This window comes from Eriocheir sinensis, chromosome 7 (genome assembly GCF_024679095.1).
Source record: "Eriocheir sinensis breed Jianghai 21 chromosome 7, ASM2467909v1, whole genome shotgun sequence".
Lineage (NCBI taxonomy): Eukaryota > Metazoa > Arthropoda > Malacostraca > Decapoda > Varunidae > Eriocheir > Eriocheir sinensis.
In genome coordinates, this window is record NC_066515.1 from 2,425,540 (window position 1) to 2,453,461 (window position 27,922).

At 44.1% G+C, this 27,922-nt stretch overlaps 2 protein-coding genes across 3 annotated transcripts in view; both read left to right on the plus strand.

The window, feature by feature from the left end:
- Positions 1 to 7,243, plus strand: part of LOC126992348 (uncharacterized) — a 44,758-nt gene extending 37,515 nt beyond the window's left edge. The window contains exon 3 of one of the 2 annotated variants that reach the window (XM_050851070.1): positions 6,664 to 7,243. In XM_050851070.1, coding sequence (XP_050707027.1) covers positions 6,664 to 6,668 — 5 coding nt within the window. In that variant the 3' untranslated portion in view covers positions 6,669 to 7,243. Of the gene's footprint in view, positions 1 to 6,494 lie in introns of both variants that reach the window. The other variant, XM_050851063.1, reaches the window with a different exon arrangement.
- Positions 260 to 27,664, plus strand: LOC126995277 (uncharacterized). The gene is made up of 5 exons (XM_050854766.1): positions 260 to 4,229; positions 5,480 to 5,695; positions 25,962 to 26,315; positions 26,478 to 26,599; positions 27,076 to 27,664. Exons 3-5 carry the CDS (start codon positions 26,064 to 26,066, stop codon positions 27,662 to 27,664), a joined length of 963 nt encoding a protein of 320 aa, XP_050710723.1. The 5' UTR covers positions 260 to 4,229; positions 5,480 to 5,695; positions 25,962 to 26,063.
- Positions 27,665 to 27,922: the final 258 nt, after the last annotated feature.

A 27,922-nucleotide genomic window follows, 5' to 3' on the forward strand; every position in this document is an offset into this window, starting at 1 on the left:
GGAGTGTGCATGAGAGCAAATAGATTAAGAACTGCATGAGAATGGTTGGTGACAGTGGTATGCGAGTCAGGTGGGTGAGCAGAGAGGAAGGGAGGCGTTTCTTTGAATGGAAGGTGACTGACAGGTACAGTGAGGGTCTAGAATGGGATGTGAGAAAGTGGAAGAGAGAGACAGTGCAGTGAAAGGTGACGGTCTGAGGAGGAGGAAGCATGCGATGGAGCGAAAGAGTACTGGAGTGGTACAGGGAAAAGAAAGCCCTGCAGTGTGTCAGCTGGTATGATGGAAGCCTGGGTGGTGATCTTCTCTTCCAAGCTCGAGCGCAGTGTATGAATGTGAATGCAAGAAATTACAGGTGGTCTGAGTCCCGCAGCAAAGTGTGTCAGATGTGTGACAGGGGTCTGGATGAAACTGTCGTGCATGTGGTACTGGTGTGTGGGAGGTACCGGAGAGAAAGGACGGAGATGATGAGGGTGGCACTGATGGGCTGGATGTGAATGGGAGGATTGCAAGAACGGAGAGGGAATGGATGCTGCTGCTGCTGGGACCGAGTGCTGAAGCAAATGAGAGAATTATAGCAGCCATGAAGAGTTTTCTGGGAAAGATGTGGTGTGCAAGAAATAGGGAATAGGATGATTTGTAATGATACTGCTTGTTTTGTTTTATTTTTACAGGTTGTGCCGATACGAAGGCCTGACTCTCCGACGGGTCACCTGTACAGCAAGAGCAAGAGCAAGAACAACAACACCCGCCGAGGCGCCGCCGCCGAGTGTGTGTTTGGGGCTGTACGGCAGGCGTCCACCCCTCACGACAGGAAGCTGTCATCCACCTCACCTGCGCCTTCCTTAGGAAGACGGGGCAGCTGACGCGCCCGTGAGGACCTCACAGGACGACACCAGGGCTCGTGTGAGCGACTACATCGCCGCGGCCCTAAACAACAACAACAACAATTTGGGGCTTTAGAGGCTGTGGTCCATGGCCTAACCAGCCCCTGAAACACTGAAGAAGAGGCTGTGGTCCATGGCCTAACCAGCCCCTGAAACACTGAAGAAGAGGCTGTGGTCCATGGCCTAACCAGCCCCTGAAACACTGAAGAAGAGACTGTGGTCCATGGCCTAACCAGCCCCTGAAACACTGAAGAAGAGGCTGTGGTCCATGGCCTAACCAGCCCCTGAAACACTGAAGAAGAGGCTGTGGTCCATGGCCTAACCAGCCCCCTGAAACACTGAAGAAGAGGCTGTGGTCCATGGCCTAACCAGCCCCCTGAAACACTGAAGAAGAGGCTGTGGTCCATGGCCTAACCAGCCCCTGAAACACTGAAGAAGAGGCTGTGGTCCATGGCCTAACCAGCCCCTGAAACACTGAAGAAGAGGCTGTGGTCCATGGCCTAACCAGCCCCCTGAAACACTGAAAAAGAGGCTGTGGTCCATGGCCTAACCAGCCCCCTGAAACACTGAAGAAGAGGCTGTGGTCCATGGCCTAACTGGCCCCCTGAAACACTGAAGAAGAAGAAGAGGCTGTGGTCCATGGCCTAACCAGCCCCCGAAACACTGAAGAAGAAGAATCCTTGTCCCCAAACAGCCTGCTGCCGTCACTGGTACTACGATTGTGACTACTACTACTACACTTCCTGTTCACCGCACTGACGACCAAGTCCAGCACAGCAACAACGGCTTCCTTCAGGTGTGGAGAAAAGAGAACGAGGACAACACAACACACTGAGCCGCCGTACAGGTCGGGGCCGCCTCACCTGCTGGGCTGGACAGCAGCATGAGTGGCCAAGACAAGCAGGAGCAGACTGCTGCAGGTGGCAGGAGGGTCAGTGGTCATCAGGTGAAGCAACTTGCTGCTGGCAACTCCAGCAACAAAGGAGAGAGGAAGTTTGTGTGTCTGGAGTGTGGAAAAGGATTCACCTCAAGGCAAGGCCTCAGATATCACACCCTTACACACACTGGTGTAAAGAACTATGAATGTAAGGAATGTGGGAAACAATTCAATCAGAAGAGTAACCTCGATGCACACACCCTTACACACACTGGTGTAAAGAACTATGAATGTAAGGAATGTGGGAAACAATTCAGCCGGAAGAGTACCCTTGATAGACACACCCTTACACACACTGGTGTAAAGAACTATGAATGTAAGGAATGTGGGAAACAATTCAACCGGAAAAGTAACCTTGATGCACACGTCCTTACACACACTGGTGTAAAGAACTATGAATGTAAGGAATGTGGGAAACAATTCAGCCAGAAGAGTACCCTTGATAGACACACCCTTACACACACTGGTGTAAAGAACTATGAATGTAAGGAATGTGGGAAACAATTCAGCCGGAAGAGTACCCTTGATGCACACACCCTTACACACACTGGTGTAAAGAACTATGAATGTAAGGAATGTGGGAAACAATTTAGCCGGAAGAGTACCCTTGATGCACACACCCTTACACACACTGGTGTAAAGAACTATGAATGTAAGGAATGTGGGAAACAATTCACACAAAAGAGTACCCTTAATGCACACACCCTTACACACACTGGTGTAAAGAAATATGAATGTAAGGAATGTGGGAAACAATTCAGCCGGAAGGGTTACCTTGATAAACACACCCTTACACACACTGGTGTAAAGAAGTATGAATGTAAGGAATGTGGGAAACAATTCAGCCGGAAGGGTTACCTTGATAAACACACCCTTACACACACTGGTGTTAAAAGTCATGAGTGTGAAGAGTGCGGGAAGAGATTCAGTTTGAAGTGGATTCTTAACGAACACGTCTTCAGGCACTATGACATTAGGGAGTTCAAGTGTGATGTTTGTGGAAAGCTCTTTAAGGCAAAGCGTGACATTGCCAGTCACATGAAGACCCACTTCTGAACTGTGTCTGCCTACATTAATTATATAGACCAGGTTGTTAGCAGCAGCTGAGCCTGACAGGGAGAGGTCAAAGTGATCATGTAAGATAAAGAAGAAAGAAGGTTTGCCTGTGAAGTGATGGGAGGAGAGGAGCCACACGAAGAAGTGGAAGGGGAAATACTAATGGCTGACTTTCCACAGCTGTGGCAGCTGCACTGGGCCTGGAGCCCAATTGAGGCTCACAACTACATGAACTACTTGATCCTCTGCAAGGTGGGTCAAGGGAATGTCACATAACACTACAGCAGCTGGAATATGTACTTATAAACACTTGAGGCTCACACCTACATGATCTACTTGCTCCTCTGCAAGGTGAGTCAAGGGAATGTCACATAACACTACAACAGCTGGAATATGTATTTATAAACACTTGCTGCAGCAAAAGATTCAATACCTTACAGTGGTGTGCCTCACCCAAGAGCACCACAGAGGCAAGTGCTTCCAGCACCTCTCTGGCCATTGTACTGCCCTGCCTCAGAAGTGTCCTAGACGAGCCTCAAAACGTGTCTTGTGTTTTGGAAGGTCGGCCAGTGTGGAGGGGCTGCAGTGGTCTGGCGGTCAGGGGCCCAGGTTGCTGATCGGAGGGGCGACAGTTTGCGCCTCTCCCTGGCAGCTGTTGGTGGGATGGGCACGCACTGGCATGCACTGGGCTGCTTGACAATGGTGCTCTGTCCCCCTCCCTTGGGCTGTGTCCCCAATAAGTGGTGAAAAAGTTGAATGACTGATTGAACAGCTCTGAATGCCTGCAACCATCGAGGACGACTGGAATTGGCCAGGAAAGTTGTTTTTTAATGAAAATTGAAAAAAAGAAACATTATAGAAAAAGATGAATATTAAAGGGAAGGAACATCAACATGCCAGAAGTGTCACTGCCAAGGCAATACTTGGATCCCACAGCAACAGTCTCACCTCAGCTCTCCCTGACCTTGTTGTTGGCAGGGTGTGCTGGCCTGTGCCTCCCTCCCCCCCTGCTGCCTCCATGCTGAGAAAGGACCGAGAGAGAAGCAGACGGCCCGTGAAGTGATACAAGGCGACAGATGTGGCAACAAGAGGAAGGTTGTTGCTGCTGCACACTGTCGGAGGCAGGGTGTGCTGGCCTGTGCCTCCCTCCCCCCTGCTGCCACCATGCTGACAGACAGAAGCAGACGGCCCATGAAGTGATACAAGGCGACAGAGGTGGCAACAAGAGGAAGGTTGTCGCTGCTGCACACTGTCGGAGGCAGGGTGTGCTGGCCTGTGCCTCCCTCGCCCCCTGTTCCCACCGGGACTGACTTGGAGTGGCCGTGGCAGTACAGTTTCCTGACGTTCTTCACGTAAGTTTGAGACCAGTCATCTTGCAGGTTCCAGTTGTTGGCGGGCAGAGTGTCTCAGGCCTCCTCCACCCACATCTCACGTAGGTTCAGAAACTGTTCATATTTCTTCGCGTGGGTCACCTGTTACACGGGAGAAGCAAGTTTTGATGACATGGTTGGATTAAGCAGTGACTGTACAACTGTAACACAGTTTCCAAAGTAATTAGAGTGTCAAGTTCAGTAAATAACTTTTTATGTTTATACCACTTACTGCTTGTCACCATTATTTGCATTAATTATGGAATCAATTTTGGAAGAAATTTTTTTTGTACCTGCAATCCTCCTGCATAAGATGGTGCCTTCTGCTTTTACGTATAAAGAGTGCAGTATAAGAGGAGGCAGTGAAGGCTTTGTAACAAGTGGTACAAACAGTACATGACGTTTTCTTGGTTGTATTCACCACAATTACTTTATTTTTTACCCTATCCAGTTTTGGAAATTGTGTCGTAGTTGTACAGTCACTGCTTGATTCAATGATGCCAACAAAACTTCCCTCTCGTGCAACAGGTGACCCGTGCAAAGAAACATGAACAGTTTATGAACCTACGCGAGTTGTTGGCTGGAGGAGACCTGAGACACTCCGCCCACCACTAGCCAATCAGCAGCATCCTTTCCTGCCGGCTAGGGATGAACAGGATTACTAGGACTGTATCTGTGTTTTGCAAAGATTGGGAATAGTGTCTAGTTTTGCAAAGATTGGGATAGTGTCTTGTTTTGCAAAGATTGGGATAGTGTCTTGTTTTGCAAAGATTGGGATAGTGTCTAGTTTTGCAAAGATTGGGATAGTGTCTAGTTTTGCAAAGATTGGGATAGTGTCTTGTTTTGCAAAGATTGGGATAGTGTCTTGTTTTGCAAAGATTGGGATAGTGTCTTGTTTTGTAAAGATTGGGATAGTGTCTTGTTTTGCAAAGATTGGGATAGTGTCTTGTTTTGCAAAGATTGGGATAGTGTCTTGTTTTGTAAAGATTGGGATAGTGTCTTGTTTTGCAAAGATTGGGATAGTGTCTAGTTTTGCAAAGATTGGGATAGTGTCTAGTTTTGCAAAGATTGGGATAGTGTCTACTTTTGGAAAGACTGTAAGTGTCTTTAGTTTTGCAAAGAAACATTAACAAAGTCTCTCCTCCACACCAAAGTTCCAGGGCAGAAATTTTAGGTCCAGCTGCATCAGTCATAACAAACACACATACTAACACAGCCTCCCCTCCACACAGAAAGGGTTCTTCAGGCGCGAGAGGCTGGAGGAGATGAAGGCACACCGGGCGATGCTGCAGCGTGCCCCCACCGGCGTCAGTAACCCAGCAGCCATCGGGGAGCAGAGCCACAGCCGCCAGCCGCCAGCCGCCGGTGTACGTACTGTCTGTGTTGGGCTGGCCGGGTTATCGTAGACAGAGCGCCACGCCAAAGATTCCCAAGTGTTGTTGTGACGTGTAAGTCTGTATGGAGTTGGTGCAGTGTAGATGTGATGGATGTGGTGGGAAAATGGGGGATACCTGGGAAAAATGAAAATGGAGACTGCCTTGTGGATGTCTGTGCTGAGAGGGGAATGTTCCTAGCGAACACCTTCTTTCAGCACAAGAATATCCACCGATACACATGGAGGAGGGAGAAGAAAACGAGCAAAAGGATTGATTGATTATGTGGCAGTAGATGAAAGGCTTAGAAAAGAAATTTGTGACGTGAAGGTAGTAATAGGAATGTTCGATGGATCTGACCATCTTGCAGTGCTGGCAAAGTTAAAGCTGAAAGAAAAGTGGGTGTTTGAAAAGAAAGGTGAAGTAAAAAAGGAAATACTGAAGATAGAAAAGTTACAGGAAAAAGAAATAAAAGATGAGTATAACCGTGAAATGGCAGAGGCCTTAAGTGAAAAATGGGGAAGTGTAAAAGATAATACAAATATTGAAAAAGTTTTTGGAACATTTAAAGAAATAATAGTAACTACAACAACAAAAGTGTTAGGGATGAAAGTGGTGAGAGATGGAAAAAGAAAAGGAAATTCATGGTGGATAGAAGAGATAAGGAGGATAGTAAAAGAGAAAAGGGAACTTTTTAAGAACACTCAAGAAAGAAATGTGGCTGAACAAGTAAAAAGGGAAAGGAAAAAGAAATATAGAGAATGCAAAATGAAATTAAAACAAGCAATAAAAGAAAGTAAGAAGAGAGTTGATGAAGACTGGAAAAAGACTAAGTGAAAAATATAAAGGGAACAGGAAATCATATTGGAAAGAGGTAAAAAACGAAAGAAATGCAGAAAATATCTCCTCAAGTAAAATAAATGAAGTTATGGATGAGAATGGAAAGATGTTGAAAGACGGGGAAGCTGTGAAGGAGAGATGGAGAGAATGTTTAAAAAACTTAATGAATTTTGAGGATGGACGTCCAGCAGTTTTGAGTAGAGGTTGAGGAGGAGTATATAAAGAAAGAAGTATAACAAATAAAGAAGTAAATCAGGCAATAAAAAGATTAAAAAATGGAAAGGCAGTAGGAATTGATGGAATCACAGGAGAAATGTTGAAGTGTTGAGGAGATGTAGTTGTTAAATGGATGGTCAAGATATGTGAAGTAGCATGGGGGGGGGGGGGGGGTGCCAACAGACTGGACAAAAGCCATCATTGTCCCAGTTTACAAGGGGAAGGGCAGGAGAGGGGAATGTGGGAGCTATAGAGGTATAAGTCTCCTGAGTATACCCGGAAAGGTATATGGAAAAGTCATAATAGAGAGGGTGCAAAGACTTACAGAAGAGAAAATCAGTGAAGAACAAGGAGGCTTCAGGAAGGGAAGGGGATGTGTGGATCAGATATTTGCCTTCAGGATGGTAGTAGAAAAAATATTAGCAAAAGGAAAGAAACTATATGCTGCCTTCATGAATTTGGAAAAAGCTTATGACAGAGTCGATTGGATTGCATTGTGGGATGTTTTAAAGATTTATGGTATGGGAGGAAAACTGCTTAGTGCAATAAAGTCTTTCTATGAGGATGCATCTGCATGTGTCAAAATTACTGGAGAAACAAGTGAACATTTTGAGATAAAAGTGGGCTTAAGACAAGGGTGCGTCATGTCACCATGGTTATTCAATATTTATATGGAATGTGTCATTAGAGAAATGAAGGGCAAAGTTGGAGAAGTTGGAGTAAGACTGTTCGATGAGGGAAGGAAGTGGGTACTGAATTCGATACTGTTTGCTGATGACACGGTGCTCATTGCAGAAAATGAAAGTGACCTACAAAATTTGGTCAGTGTTTTTGATTGTGTCTGTAATAGGAGAAAGCTGAAAGTAAATGTCAACAAAAGTAAAGTGATGGTTTGTGAGCGAAGTAGAAGTGAGGTTGTAGATTTTGTATGCCCATAGAGAGATAGGGAGTGGGAATTGAATGTGAAAAAGAATGCAAAATAATTTTGAATGGCAAAGAAATGAAGGAGGTCAATGAGTTTAAGTACCTTGGATCAGTTATGTGTAAGCATGGTGGTATGGAGGGTGAGATGAGAGAAAGGGCATTGCAAGGAAGAAGGGTGGTAGGGTCTTTGGGACGAATCATGAATGGTAGAAGTGTGAGCATGGAGGTAAAGAGGGATTTGAGAAATACAATAATAGTACCAACCCTCACATATGCAAGTGAAATGTGGGCCTGGAATGAAAGTCAGAGGTCTAGAGTGCAGGCAGTGGAAATGAGTTATTTGAGGAGTACTTGTGAGTAGAATGGATGGAATGAGTAATGAAAGTGTGTACGAGCATTTTGGAATGTGTCACAGGGGTGAAGGGAAGAAGTGTGGAGTGGTGGAAGAAGTGAAGCGACAGACCTTAAAGTGGTTTGGCCACATGGAGCGAATGGAGGAGAGTAAGATGACCAGAAGGGTGTATGTGAGTGAGATAGAGGGAGGGACTGATAGAGGACAACCTCCAGTGAAATGGAGGATAGGGTGCAAGAGTACGTTAGGGAGAGGGGAGAAAGATCTTTGAGAAACTTTGAGCAGGCAAGGGGGGAGTGTCTGGATAGAGAAAGTTGGAAGCTCTTCTGCCGTGGCCATCCCCTGGTGGGAGCTCCTAGGAGCAGGCATCGATGAAATGATGATGATGATGCAGTGTAGAGCAGTGAAGTGTAGTGTGGTGTTGTGCGTCCTCTTGCGCTGAAGGAAGAGTGACTTGAACCTTTTGATCTGGTCCTGAACTTTTGATCTTGCCGTGACCTTCAACATTTTGTGTTTTGTTTACAAGTCGTGTGGATATGCCATTCTTTGTGACCAGTGCTAGTGACACTTGTTAGGCTGCTTGAATAAGAAATGAACACTTGAGACTTGCCGCCCCTTCCTCTGCGATCCGTGTCTTTGCCCTCGTCAAGGTGGAGGAAAGGCGTTTGGTACCAAGAGTCTTGTTGGTGCAGTTGAACTCGGTATTCTGAGATGCTTCTGCCTCTCACATAAGCTACAGGTACTCACTGAGTTATGGCATAGAACTTACGACCAGGCCAGTGCTATTAGTGATACTTGGTTAAGTAATGAGTTGACATTTCAAGTATCCAGCCGTAGGTAGAGCAGCTGTGTGTTTAAACAGGGCTTCCCCCTCCCTCAGCCTGCTCCCTCCTACCTCCCATCTTACACACACACACACACACACACACACACACACACACACACACTCTGCACATAACATTTCTTTGTGTTTTGTATGGAGATAAAGTTCCTGGAGTTAGTATTTTGTTATGTTTGATTATCTTCTCTCCTCCTCCTCCTCTGTTTATTCCTCTTCCACACACCTTCCTAGATGGTAGAGTCTTCAATATTGTTTTTCTCATTGGCTAACTTTCCATCTGTTTCATTTCTTCCTCCCTCTTCCTCCTCTTCCTCCTCCTTTGCTCCTCCTTGTCCTCCTCTTCCTCCACTTAAAGGCTCTTTAATATTTTCATTTATTTTTGTTAACTTTTTCTGTTTGCTGTTTCCTCCTCCTCCTCCTCCTCCTCCTCCATTCTCAATAGTTGCCTCATTCATATTACTTTTTGTTGTTTTTTATCTCAGTGTTAGTCCACTTTCCTCCCTCTCTCCACTTGCTTTCTTCCACTCCTCCTCCTCCCTCTCTTCCTCTTGTGGAATGTAACTCTATTATTATATTTCCCTTTTTCTCCTCCTCTTCTCTCTCCTGTTGTGACATTTTAAAGCCTGTTATTCCTGATTCCTGTAATTCCTCCTCCTCCTCTTCTTTCTCCTTAACTGCATTCTCTTTCCCTTTCCCAACTTGACACCACACTAACCTCAGTCTCCTCCTCCTCCTCTTCCCCCATCATCTTACCTCACACATTCATTCTTCCCCGTAACTTACTCCTCCTCCTCCTCCTCCTTCCCTTCTCCCACTCACCACAACACAGCCCACAGTCTTTCTCCTCCTCCTCTACCAACTCGGCCCCACCACTCCGTGTTTCCTCCTGACGTGTGCCACAAGGTGCTCGTTCTGTGTGGCCCATTAAGGGCAGCGCGGGCGCCTGAACGGCCGCTCCCCCGTGTGTATCCGAATGTGGCGGCGGAGATTGGACATGTCGTGGAAGGAACTCTTACCGCAGAAGGGGCAGAAGGTGGTGGTGTTGCTGGTGGTGGTGGTGATCTGAACTGGGATAGAGAGAGAGAGATGGGATGGTTAGGTGGTGGTGGTGGTGATGATCTGTACTGGGAGAGAGAGAGAGAGAGAGAGAGATTTACATAGATTTACATAGAAAATCAGACCACACAGACCCCATGGTCCAGACTAGGTGGTCTGTCCTTAAACCTAAGTGATTTTACATTAATCAGATGGCTCCAAAACGTTGCTTTTCTACTCTAGTTAATATTAAGTTCAAGGAAGTGACGGTCGAGCTTGTTTTTAAAGGAGTCAATCGTTTTACACTGGACCACTGATGGTGGGAGCTTGTTCCATTCTCGCACTACAACGTTGGCGAAGAAAAATTTTGGTGCAGTCTGAATTTACTTGTCTACATTTGAGTTTTGTGCCATTGTTCCTCGTTCGCAAAGTGTCATCGATCATAAACAATTTTGTCCTGTCTACATTCGTGAAACCATTAAGTATTTTAAAACATTCGATCAGTTTTCCTCGGAGGCGACGTTTCTCAAGAGAGAACATGTTAAGGGTGGAAAGCCTTTCTTCGTAGGATTTGTTGCGCAAGGAAGGGATCATTTTTGTTGCTCGACACTGAACACCTTCTAGTTTAGCAATGTCCTTTGCATGGTGGGGAGACCAAAACTATACCGCATATTCCAAGTGGGGTCTGACTAAACTATTGTAGAGTGGAAGTATTACATCTTTATTCTTGAATAAAAACTTTCTTTTAATGAAGCCCAACATTCTGTTCGCTTTATTTGCTGCATTGATGTGAGAATTTGAGGTTTGACGCGATTTTAATCCCCAGGTCCTTAATGCATTGAACGCTTGTGAGTTTAACGTCGCGTATTTCGTAATCGAACTTCTTATTTTTTGTTCCAACTTGAAGGACCTGGCACTTGTCTATGTTAAAGGGCATCTCCCATTTATCCGACCAAGCTGAAATTTTGTGCAAATCTTCTTGGAGGCTTTGCCTGTCTTCGTCAGTGAGAACCGAGTTACCAATCTTTGTGTCGTCTGCAAATTTACTAATGCAATTATTGAGTCCAACATCCACGTCGTTGATGTAAATAATGAAGAGCACTGGGCCAAGGACCGAGCCCTGAGGGACGCCACTAGTGACCGGCGCCCACTCTGAGTTAAATCCGTCAATCACAACTCTTTGTTGTCTGTTGCTCAACCAATTCACGATCCATTGGTTTACTTGACCGTCAATGCCTATTTGCTTTAATTTATAAAGTAATTTATGATGTGGGACTTTATCAAACGCTTTCTGGAAATCAAGATAGACTACGTCCACTGATTTGGTTACGTCATAAATTGAGAAGAGATCGTTATAAAAGGTCAGTAGGTTTGACAGGCAGGATCCTTTGTTACGGAAGCCATGTTGTGAATCCCCAATTAATGAGTGGCTTTCGAGGTAACTTACAATTTTGTCTCTAATTATGCTCTCGAGTAGCTTACCTACAACTGAAGTTAGACTTATGGGTCGGTAGTTACCTGGTATTTTTTTGTCTCCTTTCTTAAAAATCGGTGTCACGTTAGCCTTTTTAAATCCGAAGGATGATGCCTTGTCGCAAGGACATATTGAATACGGTAGTGAGGGAGGAGAGTATTTCGCTCTTTGTTTCTTTAAGCAGTATAGGATATACTTTGTCGGGTCTGGGACTTTTATTTGTTTTAAGTGAATGGAGAGCTTTAAGGACTTCATCGGTTGTTATTTCAAAATTAGGCAATGCATGCTCGAGATTTACAATAGTACTGGTGTTGGTGGTAGCGAGAGGAAGACTGTTAGTATTAAACACCGAGGAAAAGTAATTGTTTAAGAGGTTTGCAATGTGTTGGCTGTCAGTCACTAGTGCACCGTCGCTGTTTGTTAAAGGTCCAATACCACTTTTGATCACCTTTCTGTTGTTTATGTAACTGAAGAAAGATTTCGGATTATTTTTACAGTTGGCTGCAATATTTTTCATATCTACGCTTTGCCTGACCTACTAGTCTTTTACTCGTCGCCTGGCATCATTATAAAGTCTAATGTTTTTGGGCATGCTTTGTTCTTTCTTTAACTTGTAAAACAATTTTCTTTCATTGACTGATTGTTTAATTTCGCTATTAAACCACGGTGGGCTTTTATTAGTGTTAATTCGCTTCTCGCACAAGGGGACGAATGTGTTCTGCTGAGTGAGTAAGTGATTTTAAGGCTTAGCCAGGCTTCATCTACGTTGCCGTCATCTGATAGTTGTATTTCTGTTAGTTTTTGTCGGATTTCTCTGGTTAGCTCTTTTGAAATTGGGCACCTTTACTTTATTTTCAGTCACTGATGATTGAGCTTTAATGTCGACGCGCACTAATTTATGATCGCAAGAACCGAGGTGTTCTCCTACCGTGACACTACTGACAAGGTTATCTTGGGTCGTTATAACAAGGTCGAGTATATTAATTTGTCGAGTTGGCTCAGAAACCATTTGGCTTAGATAATTTTCTTCTAGAAATTCGATCATTCTATGTGACTCGCCTTCTGTACCTGACAGTGTCGCCCAGTCGATATGGGGAGGTTAAGTCTCCTAATATCAGTGAGTCGCTGTTATTAAGTGACTGCCTTAAGACGCTGTACATTTCAAGGTCGTCATCGAGTGATTGCCCGGGAGGTCTGTAGGTGACAGATATATTTAAATTGACTTTTGCAATGTTTACTCGCACGCACGCAAGGAGAGAGAGAGAGAGAGAGAGAGAGAGAGATGGGTGTTGAAACAAAGAGGCCCGTTGTGTCCCATATCTCCCCTACAATCTGTAATGTCAACAAAATTTCAAAGTTGCCAGGGGTCAAACCAGGGTATCGTTGCCGAAAGTGATCAATCTGCTTTCTTTCAATTATTGCGGGAGAACGTTAGTTATCTGTAATGGAAATAAAATACCAGTAACTTTCTATTGATATTGGAGGACTACCAAGGAAATCTCAGGTCTCAAGCAGGCCTAACCTGCGACCACTTTGTCACTCGATCCGTGACGTCACCCCAAAGCATTTTGGGGCCGACTCACGTACTGTCCTCCCTCGCCCTAGGCTGTGGGAGCAAGCTCATTCTCACGAGCGACATCGCCCCTTTCAGGTGAGGAAAGAGCTGTTCACTGTATTCAACTCACTTTGGCCTTAATACTATAACTGAGACCGTGATTCTCACGAGCGACATCGCCCCTTTCAGGTGCGCCAAAGGCAAGTCTGACTGATGGGAAGCTGGGCGTCGCCAAGACCAAGTCCAGCATGCAGCCGTAAACAATTTTGCAGCTGCGTTGTGGGGGATTGCCTGTGGCAGGGTGTGAAGAGAGGAAGGAAGGAGAGGCCAAAAGGGTGGTATATGTGTCGTTCTCAGGGGTAACAATGGATAAGCGCAAACACTCACTAGTTTTGGTTAGGACTTAATTAAGGTGTGGAATGGTGGAGTCTGTTTCCCCGTGTGGGTGGAAACAATTATGATGTCAGTGCTACTTATTCCCATGTGTGCATGTTAGTTTAAGGTGTTAATGGTAACCTGTGTTCATGGTATTTACAAGTGCCATTAGTGATGTAAGATACGTAAGCTAACCTCTAATAAGTGGACCCTGTCCCATGACCCTTAAAATTAGTTTACCATCAGAATCTCTTAACAATATATTTACCTCAAGCAACATTCGTAAAGTCACGCTTCCTGTATTATTTGGCAGGTGATGATCCTGTGTGTGATAATGGTGCCTCATAAGACTGGGTGAATGAACTACTAATTTTGCTCTGTGGTGTGAGACTCTGGAACATTCCACGCGGTAACGGATTCTGGCGGCACTTATATTTCCTTACAATACTTAACCTACTTTTTCCTCCTTAATTTCAATTTTTCAGTCCTTAATTAAATACTGGCATTGCAACCTCTCTTCTGGCCACTCATCCATGCTCTCTTTTATAGGAGCAGTGATTAGCGGGCTATTTTTCCACTAGCTAGGCCTACACACAGAATTTTTGGGAGTCTTTGTTATTGGTTTGAAGGCTTACTAACCCATCATGGCGAACTGTGAAAGTGACCCCAACACTGTAACACTAACACCACACACCAATAACACTACTAACACTAACACTGATGCGGTGGCTGCGTGGTTAACGTGCGGGTCTCGCGTTCGCAGCGTTCTGGACGATCCGGGTTCAAATCCGCCGCTACCACCTGGGATTTTCCATCACCGCCGAGTGGTCTAAGACTATCCACATGCTGTCCTGAAGACCACCCATCAACCCGGACTCTAGAGGAACTGTCCAAGTGAATCAAGAATGAGCTCCGGGGGGCAGCATGAGCCACGAAGAGGTGGCGTCACTATAAACACTTGCCTGCGCATGGGGGGGCTTGGGCCGACCACCATCTAGGCCCATGGAGTGGTGTGGATGAAACTGTCGTGCATGTGATAATGGTGTGTGGGAGGTACCGGAGAGAAAGGACGGAGATGATGAGGGTGGCAATGAGTGAGATGGGCTGGGATGTGAATGGGAGGATTGCAAGGACAGAGAGGGAATGGATGCTGCTGCTGCTGGGACTGAGTGATGAAGCAAATGATAGAATTATAGAAGCCATGAAGGGTTTTCTGGAAAAGATGTGGTGTGCAAGAAAGGGAGGATGAACAGCTGGGTGGCCTGCACGCCGACTGCCCGGGCAGAGATTCAATCCCAGGGCCCACGGATTCGAAGCTAAGTACGCTAACCACTGCACCGTGGAGAAGGATGACGAAAATATGATCTCAATATGGCAACGATTACGGCCGCATCGCTCTTTTGGGCTATGTTGTATTGGCGCGCACGCACGCACACACACACACACACACAGGCCCTAGCAGTAGGTACCCAGAGATCGACTATAATGAGATTGCTAGCGACGAGAAGTCCAGCACGTGATCAGGCCGTGGTGAATCACACACACACACACACACACACACACACACACACACACACACAGGAACAAGGAAAGAGAGGGCATGTAAGGGCTGTCGTATGAGGAAGGTTGGGCCAAAAAAACATCTATGGGCCAATGAATATAATTACGGGTTTGTTTTACTGAAGGAAATCTTGGCCGATTAATACAGTTGGTGCCATAACGTTGACGGTGGTGGCGGCGTGCACTCATTTTCGTGTGTGTGTGTGTGTGTTCGTGTGTGTGTGTAATTCACCACGGCCTGATCACGAGTTGAACTCGCTTTCGCCAGCAGATACCATCACGACGTGAGCAAGTGCTCATTATTGTCGATCTCTGGGTACTGCCAGGACCTCACACACCACACACCCCATCCCCCTTGCTCATGGCGGAACAGTTACCTTTTCTAGTCAACGGAAAGAGTCCGGCTTGAGCGGGGCTCGAACCGCCGCCTGTTTGGCCGTGCAGCCTTGCAGCGCGGCGCTCTAACCGATTGAGCTACCGGAGCGGTTGTGTGTGTATTTACCTAGTTGTGACATGCGGGAAGAGAGCTATGCTCGCGCTGTCCTATCTCCATATCCGCTCTTATCCAACTTTTCCTTCAAATCATGAATGTTTCTTGCACAAACCACCTCCTCCTCCAGTCTATTCCACAGCTCAGTGGTTCTGTTTGGGAAGCTAAACTTTTTCATATCTCTTATACATGTGGTCGGCCTCAACTTCTCTCCATGTCCTCTCATTTCTCCCACGTTCCACACACACAGGTCCTCTCTGTCCAAATACTCCACTCCGTTCGCCACCTTGTAGGCTACACCGCTATCAGGTCTCGTTCTCTTCTCTCCAGGGTTGTGACTTGTGAGCCCCATGCTATTGAGTCTCTCCTCACAAATCCGATCTCGAAGTTCCGGTACCATCTTAGTTGCCACTCTCTGGACTCTTTCCAGCTTCCTTATGTTCTTCTTTTCGTGAGGAGACCAGACCACTGTTGCATACTCCAACCTTGGCCTTATCATTGTAACTAATATTTTCTTTATCATCTCATCCAAGTACACAAATGCCGTCCTTATGTTCCTCAGCAAATTCAGAGTTTGTCCCGTTACCCTGTTGATGCGTTTGTCCGGTGACATGTTCTCTGAGACAGTCACTCCCAAATCTTTTTCCTCCACTCCTCTGCATATTATCTCACTTCCCATCTTATAATCATATTCACATCTTCTACCACTCCTACCAAACTCCATTTTTTTACATTTCCTAAGGTTGAACTCCATCTGCCATGTACCACTCCACTCCCAAATTCTATCCAGGTCCCCTTGCAATGCCTCACAGTCCTTCACATTATTCACTCGTCTCAATAGCTTTGCATCATCTGCAAACAAACTCACATAGCTGGTCACTCCGTCCACCATATCATTTATATAAACAGCAAACATTATTGGTGCCAGCACTAAACCTTGCGGGACCCCACTCATCACTGGGCACCAGTTGGAAACCCTGTCCCTGATTATCGTCCTCATATCCCTGTTAGTTAGGAAGTCATCCAGCCACTTAATCAGTCCATCACCAACTCCACCCCTATTTTAATTTTCCAAATTACTCTTCTGTGCTTGTACTTTGTCAAATGCCTTTTTCAAATCCAGGTACCTCCATCCCCAAGCCTTCTCTCTCCTGTATTAACTCTGTTACCCTTGGTAGTAACACAACAAGTTGGTGAGGCAAGATCTCCTTCTCCTGACTCCAAACTGGCAATCCGAGATAATTTTCTCACTTTCTTAGAAGTCAAACCACCTTTTTATAACCAATCTCTCACATATCTTCACAACCACACTAGTGAGTGATACCGGTCCTGTAATTTAATGGGTCCTCTCTCTTGCCTCCTTAAAATCGGTACTATGTTCGCTCTCTTCCAATCTTGTGGTACCTTTCCTTCACTCCAGGCGCTCATTATGGAGTGCAGTTTCTCTGCAAGTTGCTCACTACATTCTTTCAGGATCCACCCTGATACTCCATCCGGCCCCGTCGCCTTTCTTACATCCTTCTTGTTCAAGCTTTCCTTGACCTCCTGCACCGTTAACTGTATCTCCTGCATAACCCTTCCTTTTTCCTGGCCCCGTGGTTGTACAAATTCGTCTTCTTTTGTAAAAACTCTTTGGAAGCTGTTATTTATCACCTCTGCCACCTCTGCTGGGTCCTCATATGTAGTTTCATCCATTTTCAGTTTATTGATTGTTTCTCTATTCTTTAATTTGCCGTTCACATGTCTATAGAATAGTTTGGGTTGGTCTTTGTATTTGTCAATTATATATTTTTTTCATATATCCTTTTTTCTTCTCTTCTAATTTTTGTATATTCATTTCTTGCTTGTTTGAAATTGTTCACATTGATTCTTCTTCGTCTCCTCCATCCTTCCAAGCTTCCTCCTTTCTCTTTCTAACTTCCTCGCATCTCTTGTTAAACCTCCTTTTCATCAACATCCCTTTTGGTTACCTTAGGGACATATCTGTTTTCAGCTTCCTTGTATAGCTTTAAAACTTCTCCACTTATCCTGTGTACTCTCGACCTTGTACAGCCCTCAAATTAGCATTTTCAAAAAATTCTCATGCTAACAAAGTCTGCCTTACAGTAATTGCTTCTCCCAATTTTGTGATCCTCTTTTCAGTCAATCGTTCTCTTTTTTATACTTCAAATTCCACAACCGCATGGTCACTCTTCGCTATTGGACAATCTATTTTAAGATTTTCTATTATTTCCGACTCCTTAATAAATACCAGGTCTAGTCTTGATGCCTCCTTCATTCCGAATCTGATATATTCCTTAATCCACTGAGTCAGCACATGTGTGTGCGTGTGTGTGTGTGTGTGTGTGTGTGGTCACCTCTTGCTGTGCTGCAGGTCTTTCTCAAGACAGCCAGCCGTTCCCCCTGGAGGAATAGCTCAGGCTCAGTGACCGATCTTTGGGGAGGACTGAGACCACTCACACACAACACACCACGACAACAGTCTAACTCCTCACCTTACGTCGCGTACCTACTCACTGCTAGGTGAACAGGGCTACACGTAAAGAAGATAAACCCAACTTATCTTCACCCTGTCAGAATCAGGCCAGTCCTTCTGGTTGTGAGGAAGACGCTCTAACCACTGAGCTACCGTGTGTGTGTGTGTGTGTGTGTGTGTGTGTGTTTCTGTAGCCTACGTCTCTGTATTCTCTATCCTTACAGCTCTCTGTGCATCTATCTCTTTGTCTGTGTACGCCTCACTGTATTTCCGTAAGTCTTTATCATCATATTCTTAAACATTTATCCTTGAGACACACATTTGACAAAGGCTTTCGTAGGAGTTTCAGGCATTTCCAGGGTACTTTCATGACACTGCATGGTGGTAGTCCGACCCTTCTTTTGTACCATGAACCTAGAAGATATTCCTAAGAGCCCGATTGGTCTCTTCAGCCTTTCAGAATAGTTGATGTGAGAGGCAGGCGTCTGAGAACACCGGCCTAGGGGCTCCCGTGGCCATGAGGGCAGAGGGCTGTTCATAGCAGCATCGTTGCAACTGTGCTTCTGCTGATACTCACTCCTACACGGCGGGTGAGTGGTGGTGTGTTAGGGTCACAGTATGAAACATTTCGGTGCCCAGGCAAATATTTGACAAGGGTTTCGTTGGCGTTTGGGCATTTCCATGGCAAGTTTTATGCCGCTTGTGTGTGTTTGCCAAGGCCTCTACCATGGTATAAAAAACTCATGAAAACGCGTTACACCTCGGTTTTGGTCTTTGAAATAACTGATGTGAGGTGGTAGCATTCCTGGCTGCGACATAAATATATACCTGATCTTTTCTAGCTTTTGGCGACCCTAGACGCATGAACATATAGTATTATCAGCAATCATTTTTATGTTATACTTTCAGATGTTATGATAGTATGCCAGAGCTTATTTTAGCCGGGCCGCACAGCCAGTCTGAAATCAGGCTACACAGCCAGGCCACACAACCAGGCCACACATTGAGTATTCAGCCAGAGCCACACAAGTTAAAACTACATCCCAGGAAAGGATATACGCTGGATGAAATATCTCTATATATATATATATATATATATACATATATATATATATAATATACATATATATATATATATATATATATATATATATATATATATATATATATATATATATATATATATATATATATATATATATATATATATATATATATATATATATATATATATATATATATACGACAGAAAACATCTCAACAAACCACTTGTGCAACCTCTGGCGTGAAGTCTTTTAGCTCATCAGGTGTAGCCTTTAAAGAGTTGGTATGCATATTTCTATTCGAAAGTACAGGTTCGATTCACTGGCACAAGTGACAGATATATATATATATATATATATATATATATATATATATATATATATATATATATATATATACATATATATATATATATATATATATATATATATATATATATATTTTTTACAGAGAGGCAGCTCGAGGCTGCAAAAAGAAAACAATAATAAAAAAGCCGCTACTCGCTGCTCTAAAAGAAACAAAGAGGTAAGCAAGATCATCACGGGAGGAGAGGTGTCACTCGTTAAGTTCCTGTAAATGGGTCTTCTATTAAAGAAGTTGAAGTAATGCAGAAGTGGAATCATCGACAGCCAAGAATGGATAGGACAGTTCGTTTTGGAAAGAAGATCATCAATGAACAACAGAAAAAGAGTGGGAGATGAGCCAGAACCTGTGCAGGACACCACTGTTAATAGATTTAGGGAAGAACAATGACCGTCTACCACGGCAGAAATAGAAGCGGTCAGAAGGAGGAAACTGGAGATAAAGGGGTACAGAGAAGGATAGAAACCGTAGGAGGGTAGTTTGGAAAGCAAAGATTTGTGCCAGACCCTATCCGAAAGCTTTTGATATGTCCAAGCGTAACAATAGCAAAAGATTTCACCGAAAGGGCTAAGAGAGAGGATGACCAAGGGTCAGTTAAGAAGGCTAGGAGATCACCAGTAGAAATTTATATACGGAACCCATACTGGCGATCAGATAGAAAGTCAGAAGTGGAAGGTGCTTTTGAATCTTCGGTTAAGGATTGATTCAAAAGCTTTAGACGTCAAACAAAGAAAGAAATAGCAAAGAAGCTATAGGACAGTAGTTTGAGGGATTGGAGCAGTCACCCTTCTTGAAGCACAGGCTGTATGAAGGCATACTTCCAGCAGGAAGGAAAGGTAGATGTTGACAGGCAGAGAAAAAGTTTGACCAGGCAGGGTGACAGCACGGAGGCTGGATTTTTAAGGACAATAGGAGGCACTCCATCAGGTCCATAAGCCTTCATGAGGATTGAGGCCAGAGGGGCACATAAAACATCATTTTGAAGAAGTCTTTTATAACAGGCATAAAGAGGAGTCAGAGGGGATGAGTAGGAGGAATATGCCCAGAATCGTCCAGAGTGGGTTTTAGAAAAGTTTGAGAGAAAAGTTCAGCCTTAGAAGATAGATGAAGACCCAGCAGTGTTGCTATCAGGACATTGAGAGTGGAGGAAAAGATGAAAGTGAAGTTGGAGGAGATGTTTTTGGCTAGATGCCAGAAGTCACAGGAAGAAGGGTTAGAGAAAGCAGAAAGGTTTTTGGCATTTTTCCTGTATTAATTAAATAAATTTTGGTTAGTCGGAGAATAGATTTGGCTCTATCTCGGTCAGAAATATATATTTCATATATATATATATATATATATATATATATATATATATATATATATATATATATATATATATAGATAGATAGATATATATATATATATATATATATATATATATATATATATATATATATATATATATATATATATATATATATATATATATATATATATATATATATATATATATATATATATATATATATATATATATATATATATATATATATATATATATATATATATATATATATATATATATATATATATATATATATATATATATATATATATATATATATATATATATATATATATATATATATATATATATATATATATATATATATATATATATATATATATATATATATATATATATATATATATATATATATATATATATATATATATATATATATATATATATATATATATATATATATATATATATATATATATATATATATATATATATATATATATATATATATATATATATATATATATATATATATATATATATATATATATATATATATATATATATATATATATATATATATATATATATATATATATATATATATATATATATATATATATATATATATATATATATATATATATATATATATATATATATATACAGGTAACTCTCGATTTACGCGAGCGTGGTTTACGCGTTTTTTAAATAACGCGGGGTCCAAAAAAAAAAAATTTATTTACACGTTTTTTCCACTTATACGCGATATTTTATGGAGTGGCCACCAGATGTCTCACGCAACTGGACTCACATAGCGCCGCGGCCACACAGCAGAGCTCAGTTCTTCCCGCGCGCCACTTGAACAACAATACAGTACCCACGCTGCCACGCTACTCAACAATAGGGGTGGGCAGTTACCGGTACTAACGGTACTAGCTATATGGTACAGTACCGGTACCAGACTGCTCGGTACCGGTACCAGTACTAGCTAGCCACTCATGGTGTCCTCATTTCTTCCTCACACGAGTGAGGCTGAGACTGAGTGCCTGAGTGGATATCTCGGTGATATGGATATTCTCTCTCTCTCTCTCTCTCTCTCTCTCTCTCTCTCTCTCTCTCTCTCTCTCTCTCTCTCTCCACTGAATGAAGTGAATAAGCATATTATTCCCACCATCACTCGTAGGTTATGACAGAGAACTAGGCAAGACACAATTCACACGTTTCTGGTGACACGCGCCATGCAGCTGTTTGTTGTATGGGTGTGGTTGTGTGGTTTGTAAACAATGCAAATGGCGGCCTGGCTGGTATTGCGCGAAATATCTCCTCGTACAAGACTCATGATGTACAGTTTCTGATATCATATTTACCCCATTATTCTCACTAATATTAATAATTAATAATGAACACATGGATATTTTTTTCCAATATGATTTTTTATGTAGCTTGTACTGCTTCTTAGTCATACAATCAAGCCACCTGTGACATCAAGATCAAGATCATACAAATGGCGCCCAACGGAAAAACGGAATAACAGCAAGGCATGGGGAATCCTCCATCGATTTCAATTTTGTATAGTAGTTATTAGATCGCCCTGTATACTATGGTAACATTATAAGACAGCTACGGACTATGAAGGATTATATACAATGATAAAGGAAAGTTTGCCGTTGTTATTGGATAAGACAAAAAACAGACCCTTAAAAACACCCCAAAGAAGAAAAAAATCATTAAAAATTTGTACATTCGGCGTACAAGGCGCAGGGCTAAACTTTCAGGCATTTTTTTGAGAAAAAGGTGTGCGCTATACGCTGAAAAATACGGTATTTATTTTTCGACAGAAACCTACCTCTTGTTTGATTTACATTGTTTTTGATTTACGCGACCTCTCCAAGAACGCAATACTCGCGCAAATCGAGAGTTACCTGTATATATATTTATATATATATTTATATATATATATATATATATATATATATATATATATATATATATATATATATATATATATATATATATATATATATATATATATATATATATATATATATATATATATATATATATATATATATATATATATATATATATATAAATATAAATATAAATATATATATATATATATATATATATATATATATATATATATATATATATATATATATATATATATTTTTTTTTTTACAACAAAGGAGGCAGCTCAAGGGCACAGAAAAAAAAACAATAATAAAAAAAAGCCCGCTAATCGCTGCTCCCATGAAAGAACCAGAAGAGGTGGCCAAAAGCAAGGTCAAATTCAGGTGGAGAGGTGTCCTGATACCCTCCTCTTGAAAGAGTTCAAGTCGTAGGCAGGAGGAAATACAGATGAAGGAAGATTGTTCCAGAGTTTACCAGTGTGAGGGATGAAAGAGTGAAGATGCTGGTTAACTCTTGCATAAGGGGTTTGGACAGTATAGGGATGAGCATGAGTAGAAAGTCGTGTGCACCGGGGCCGTGAGAGGGGGGGGGAGGCATGCAGTTAACAAGTTCAGAAGAGCAGTTAGCGTGGAAATATCGATAGAAGATAGAAAGAGAGGCAACATCGCGGCGGAATTTAAGAGGTAGAAGACTATCAGTAGGAGGAGGAGAGCTGATGAGACGAAGAGCCTTAGCCTCCACTCTGTCCAGAGGAGCTGTGTGGGTGGAGCCCCCCCACACGTGAGATGCATACTCCATACGAGGGCGGACAAGGCCCCTGTATATGGATAGCAACTGCGTGGGGGAGAAGAACTGGTGGAGACGATACAGAACGCCCAACCTTGAGGAAGCTGATTTAGTGAGAGAGGAGATGTGAAGTTTCCAGTTGAGATTTTGAGTTAAGGATAGACCGAGTATGTTTAGTGTTGAAGAAGGTGACAGCTGAGTGTTGTCGAAGAATAGGGGATAGGTGTTTGGAAGATTGTGTCGAGTTGATAGGTGGAGAAATTGAGTTTTTGAGGCATTGAAGGACATAAGGTTCCTTCTGTCCCAATCGGAAATGATAGCAAGGTCTGAGGTTAAGCGTTCTGCAGCCTCCAGTGTGGAGTCATGTACTTCCTGTTTTGATGGTCTTCTATTGAAAGAAGTTTAATAATGCAGAGTGGAGTCATCGGCGCATGAGTGGACAGGACAGTTTGTTATGGAAAGATCATTGATGAATAACAGGAAGAGAGTGGGTGATAGGACAGAGCCCTGTGGAACGCCACTGTTGATAGGTTTAGGGGAAGAGCAGTGACCGTCTACCACCGCAGAGATAGAACGGCCAGAAAGGAAACTGGAGATAAAGGAACAGAGAGAGGGATAGAATCCGAAAGAGGGCAGTTTAGAAAGCAAAGACTGGTGCCAGACTCTATCGAAGGCTTTCGATATGTCTAGCGCAACAGAGAAAGTTTCACCAAAACTGCTAAGAGAGGATGACCAAGAGTCAGTTAAGAGAGCAAGAAGATCGCCAGTAGAACGCCCCTTACGGAATCCATACTGGCGATCAGATAGAAGATTAGAAGTGGAAAGGTGCTTTTGAATCTTCCGGTTAAGGATTGATTCAAAAGCTTTAGATAGACATGAAAGTAAAGCTATTGGGCGGTAGTTTGAGGGATTGGAGCGGTCACCCTTCTTGGGCACAGGCTGTACAAAGGCATACTTCCAGCAGGAAGGAAAGGTAGATGTTGATAGGCAGAGACGAAAGAGTTTGACCAGGCAGGGTGTCAGCACAGAAGCACAGTTTTTAAGGACAATAGGAGGCACTCCATCAGGTCCATAAGCCTTCTGAGAGTTGAGGCCAGAGAGGGCATAGAAAACATCATTAGGAAGAATCTTAATAACAGGCATAAAGGAGTCAGAGGTGGGATGAGTAGGAGGAATATGCCCAGAATCGTCCAAAGTGGAGTTCTTACAGAAATATATATATATATATATATATATATATATATATATATATATATATATATATATATATATATATATATATTCCATAAATAGATAACGTACAGACTAACAGTGAGACAGATCGTCACGCGCAGGTCATCGGTAGATCTGTAAACAATGGAGGTTTCCCCAGGCCAAGCCACCGGGCTCAAGTTAGAGTGGATGGACTACAGCAGCCTGAATGCTGGCTGGCCTCACTGATTTTGTTGGCGTGACCAGCCTTGCCACTCCTTGGCTTTTTTTTACTAGATCTTGGCTTTTGGGCTGAGACTTTGGCGCCTTGTCTTTTTTTTCCCTTGAAAACAGGCTAATCTAGGCTTTTTTTTTAATTCTCTCCTGCTTGGCTGTTCCCTTCGCTCGTGTCCCTGCCCTCTCACCCCCTCATCCCCCACTCAACCTCTCATTCAGTCTTGGTCTCTGGCTCCCTACCCCTCTCCTACCCAACAACTCCCCTCCGGGCCTTCCCCACCATTGCCCATCCACTCCTAGCCCTCTCCCCTTACCCATCGTCTTCCACGCCACCTCCCCTGGACCCCAACCCAATAGAGTTCCCCCACCCTCCCGGCACACCGCAGCCACTCCATGTTTCCCCTCTCCCTGCCCAACAGCGAAATGGTGTCGCTCGTATGTGGATCTTCACTTTATTGTAGCTTGTAATTGCTAATTACCCAATGACCTGCAATTTATGTAAGAAGTGTTTTGATTACAACTCTATCCGGAAGGTTACAGTATATACACAACATAATCAGTGTTATCAGTGTGTAGAATATATTAATTACTATGCGTATTCACATTGCAGGCAATACGAGGCCCTCATCACACATTGCCCATCTAATGTGGCCCTGCCAGCCAAAAAGGTTGAGCACCACTGCTCTGCATAGAAGGCTGTACATGCTTCTACATTAAAAGTGAGGCCATGCTCAATATATAATGAACACACATTATACAGAGGAAGTGTGAGGGATCAAGGCGAGTGTGGAACATTTCTTCTCAGCTTCTACGGTATAAAGACAAGGAAATGCTGGTGTTTTTCTATGAAAACCTGTACATACATTCTTAGTGCATATACTGAAGCAGTTGAATTACTAAAAAACATGAAATGTGGAAGAAATAAGGCAGACAAGTTCATTTACTCCGACGAGCAGGGAGCGAGAAACGCAATGTTTTGGGTGGAATTGCTGACTCCGGCCACCGGCTAAGCTCCGCCCACCCCTACCCCCCATGCTTCACCTCAGTGTGAAGAGCGGCCCGCTGAGGGCCACTCCATGTATTATTTCTCCAAGGTTTTGCTGCGTGTGTGTGGGGGGGGGCTGTCGCTGCACGTCACTGTGTTGGTTTGCGACGCACGGAGGACAATGAGCCGAATATCTTATTTTTAGGTAATTAAAGCGAAGCTACATTACTACATTATCGATAAGTGTGGGGCTGATTTCACTATTCATGAATACCGTAAGGCTTTGGTGGTGTGGCCTCTAAACACTTTATGCTTTACTTTTTTACTCGTACTGTGTCGCCTGCTATGGATCTTCTCCACGGCAATGGCAAAAGCAAATGTAATATTTTCAGACTCTGCCAAGCGCGTGGCGGCCCGGGAGCAGCCGGACGAGGTCGCCGGTGCCGCCTCAGGCTCGGCGGGGCCGAGTCGAGGTCGCGCCGCTACGTCCTGGCATGGCCCTAGTTGCCGCAGGGAGGTCCACTAAGGCCGGCGCCGCGCCACACGGTAATTGTTCCGCCAGCGCCGCAGGGTGGCACACGGCTCAGACTCACCGCGGGCTGGAGGAAGAGTTTGAGCGTCGGCGCCGCGCCTTGTTGCGTGCGTGTGCCCTGCACGACGCGCGGGCCGCCTACCCGGACATGGCCTGGCGGCAGAATTACAGACACATGTTGGCGGGGACGTTGACGCTCTTCAAGGTGCCCAAGGTAGGTCGCTTGTGTCTTGTAAGAATGCATTCAAAGAACTAAGTCTCTTCACTTTGGGAGTATATATTCTTGATACAAAACTAGATTTTTTTTTTGTGATTTAGCATATTTCTATTTATCGTCTGTGTCAAAGGTTTGAGGCCTAAAACATGGTTCCTGCAGGCCGGGTCCTCGGCGGTGAAGGACTTCGTGTCTCGGATGGCGCAGCAGACTTGGGCGACGCCGCGGCCGCTGAGCGCAGTGGTGGTGCGGCACCCGCTGGCCAGGCTGGCCTCCGCTTACAGGTTACCTTGACAGCCCTTCTGTTCCCTCAGGGCATGACCAACGCTTGTGACATACAAGGCTGCGGGCGACACCCACTTGCGTGTTCAGAAAGCCTGGCATCTTGATGGTGGTTTAGATCTTAACTCAAAATGGATGCGTCCAGGATGCAATGAACCACTTCATGCCTCCAAGGAATGACACACCTGAAAACTTTGTATTTTCTAAATTCATTAAAATCTGGTCGAGCTAAGGACCTAAGGAGAATGTGACCTATGAAATTATTTAATTACAGATTATCTCTTAGTCTTGAAGTAATCTCAGTCTAGCGGAGGCACCCGCTCTTTTTCCAATTTTGACACAACACGTAAGGCTTCGTGTCTGATTCTCATTAACGACGAAAAGTGGGGAAAAGATACTGACGGGAATGGTGAATGTTTTCCTCGTGTCTTGATAATTTCCGATCTCAAGCCTTGCACGTGTCCTTCCTTCCCTGCAGAGACAAGTACCTGGGCGGCGCGCCGCTCTTCCAGTACGACGCTGCGTGGCGCAAGGCGACGCAAGGCATCGAGACGTGGGACTGGCGGTTCGCCAAGTACTGGCTGCCGGCGCTCGTGTCCACCGGGGCTCTGAAGCCAACTCGTGAGTTTAATGAAACATTGGACAGGATTAGAAGAGCGTACAAGATTTACGTGAACCATTACGCCAGTCAGACAGGAGCTCTCTTGGCCAAGCCATCACGAACGGAAAAACTATTTTATGGTGTGACAGAAATGAACACCGTCCACCAGATGTTGTCGTCTGGCACTTCTGAGGCCTTCGTCACGACGTTCGGGAGGGGCTATGACCTGCGGGACCTGGTGATGCGGTTCCGGAACACGTTCTTCACCTTCAGCCAGTTCCTGTGGCACGTGGTCTGGACGCACGACGCGGGCGTGGCAGACGAGCACTGGATGACCTACACCGAGGCGTGCGATCCGTGCCGGGTGAAGTTCGACTACATCCTGAAGCTGGAGACGATCCAGGAGGAGATCCAGTACCTGTTCTGCGGGGTGCTAGGCTTCCAGGGCGAGGCCACTTTCCGGTGAGGCATCGCAGCCACGCCTCCTCGCCCGCTCAGACCGGGAGTACTACGCCAACTTGAGCACGGAGCTGATGCGCCGACTGCTGGGCATCTACAGGCACGACTTCGCCATCTTTGACTACAGCCAAGGCCAGTAGTGCGTGAGGCTGAAAACGAATGGACTGGGACTCGCTTTGTCAAATGTTTGGGGCTCTTGTTGGGACCGTTTAGGAGGCTACAGAGGAGATACGGTTGTCACGAGTGTTCTTCCCGTTCACGGCGC

What these genes read in the sequence shown, in the direction of transcription:
- LOC126995277 (XM_050854766.1), top strand. Translation starts at nt 26,064, where the DNA reads ATGGCCCTAGTTGCCGCAGGGAGGTCCACTAAGGCCGGCGCCGCGCCA. An exon ending in CGCTCTTCAAGGTGCCCAAG is followed by an intron (nt 26,316 to 26,477) that starts GTAGGTCGCTTG and finishes TGGTTCCTGCAG; the next exon opens with GCCGGGTCCTCGGCGGTGAA. An exon ending in AGGCTGGCCTCCGCTTACAG is followed by an intron (nt 26,600 to 27,075) that starts GTTACCTTGACA and finishes CCTTCCCTGCAG; the next exon opens with AGACAAGTACCTGGGCGGCG.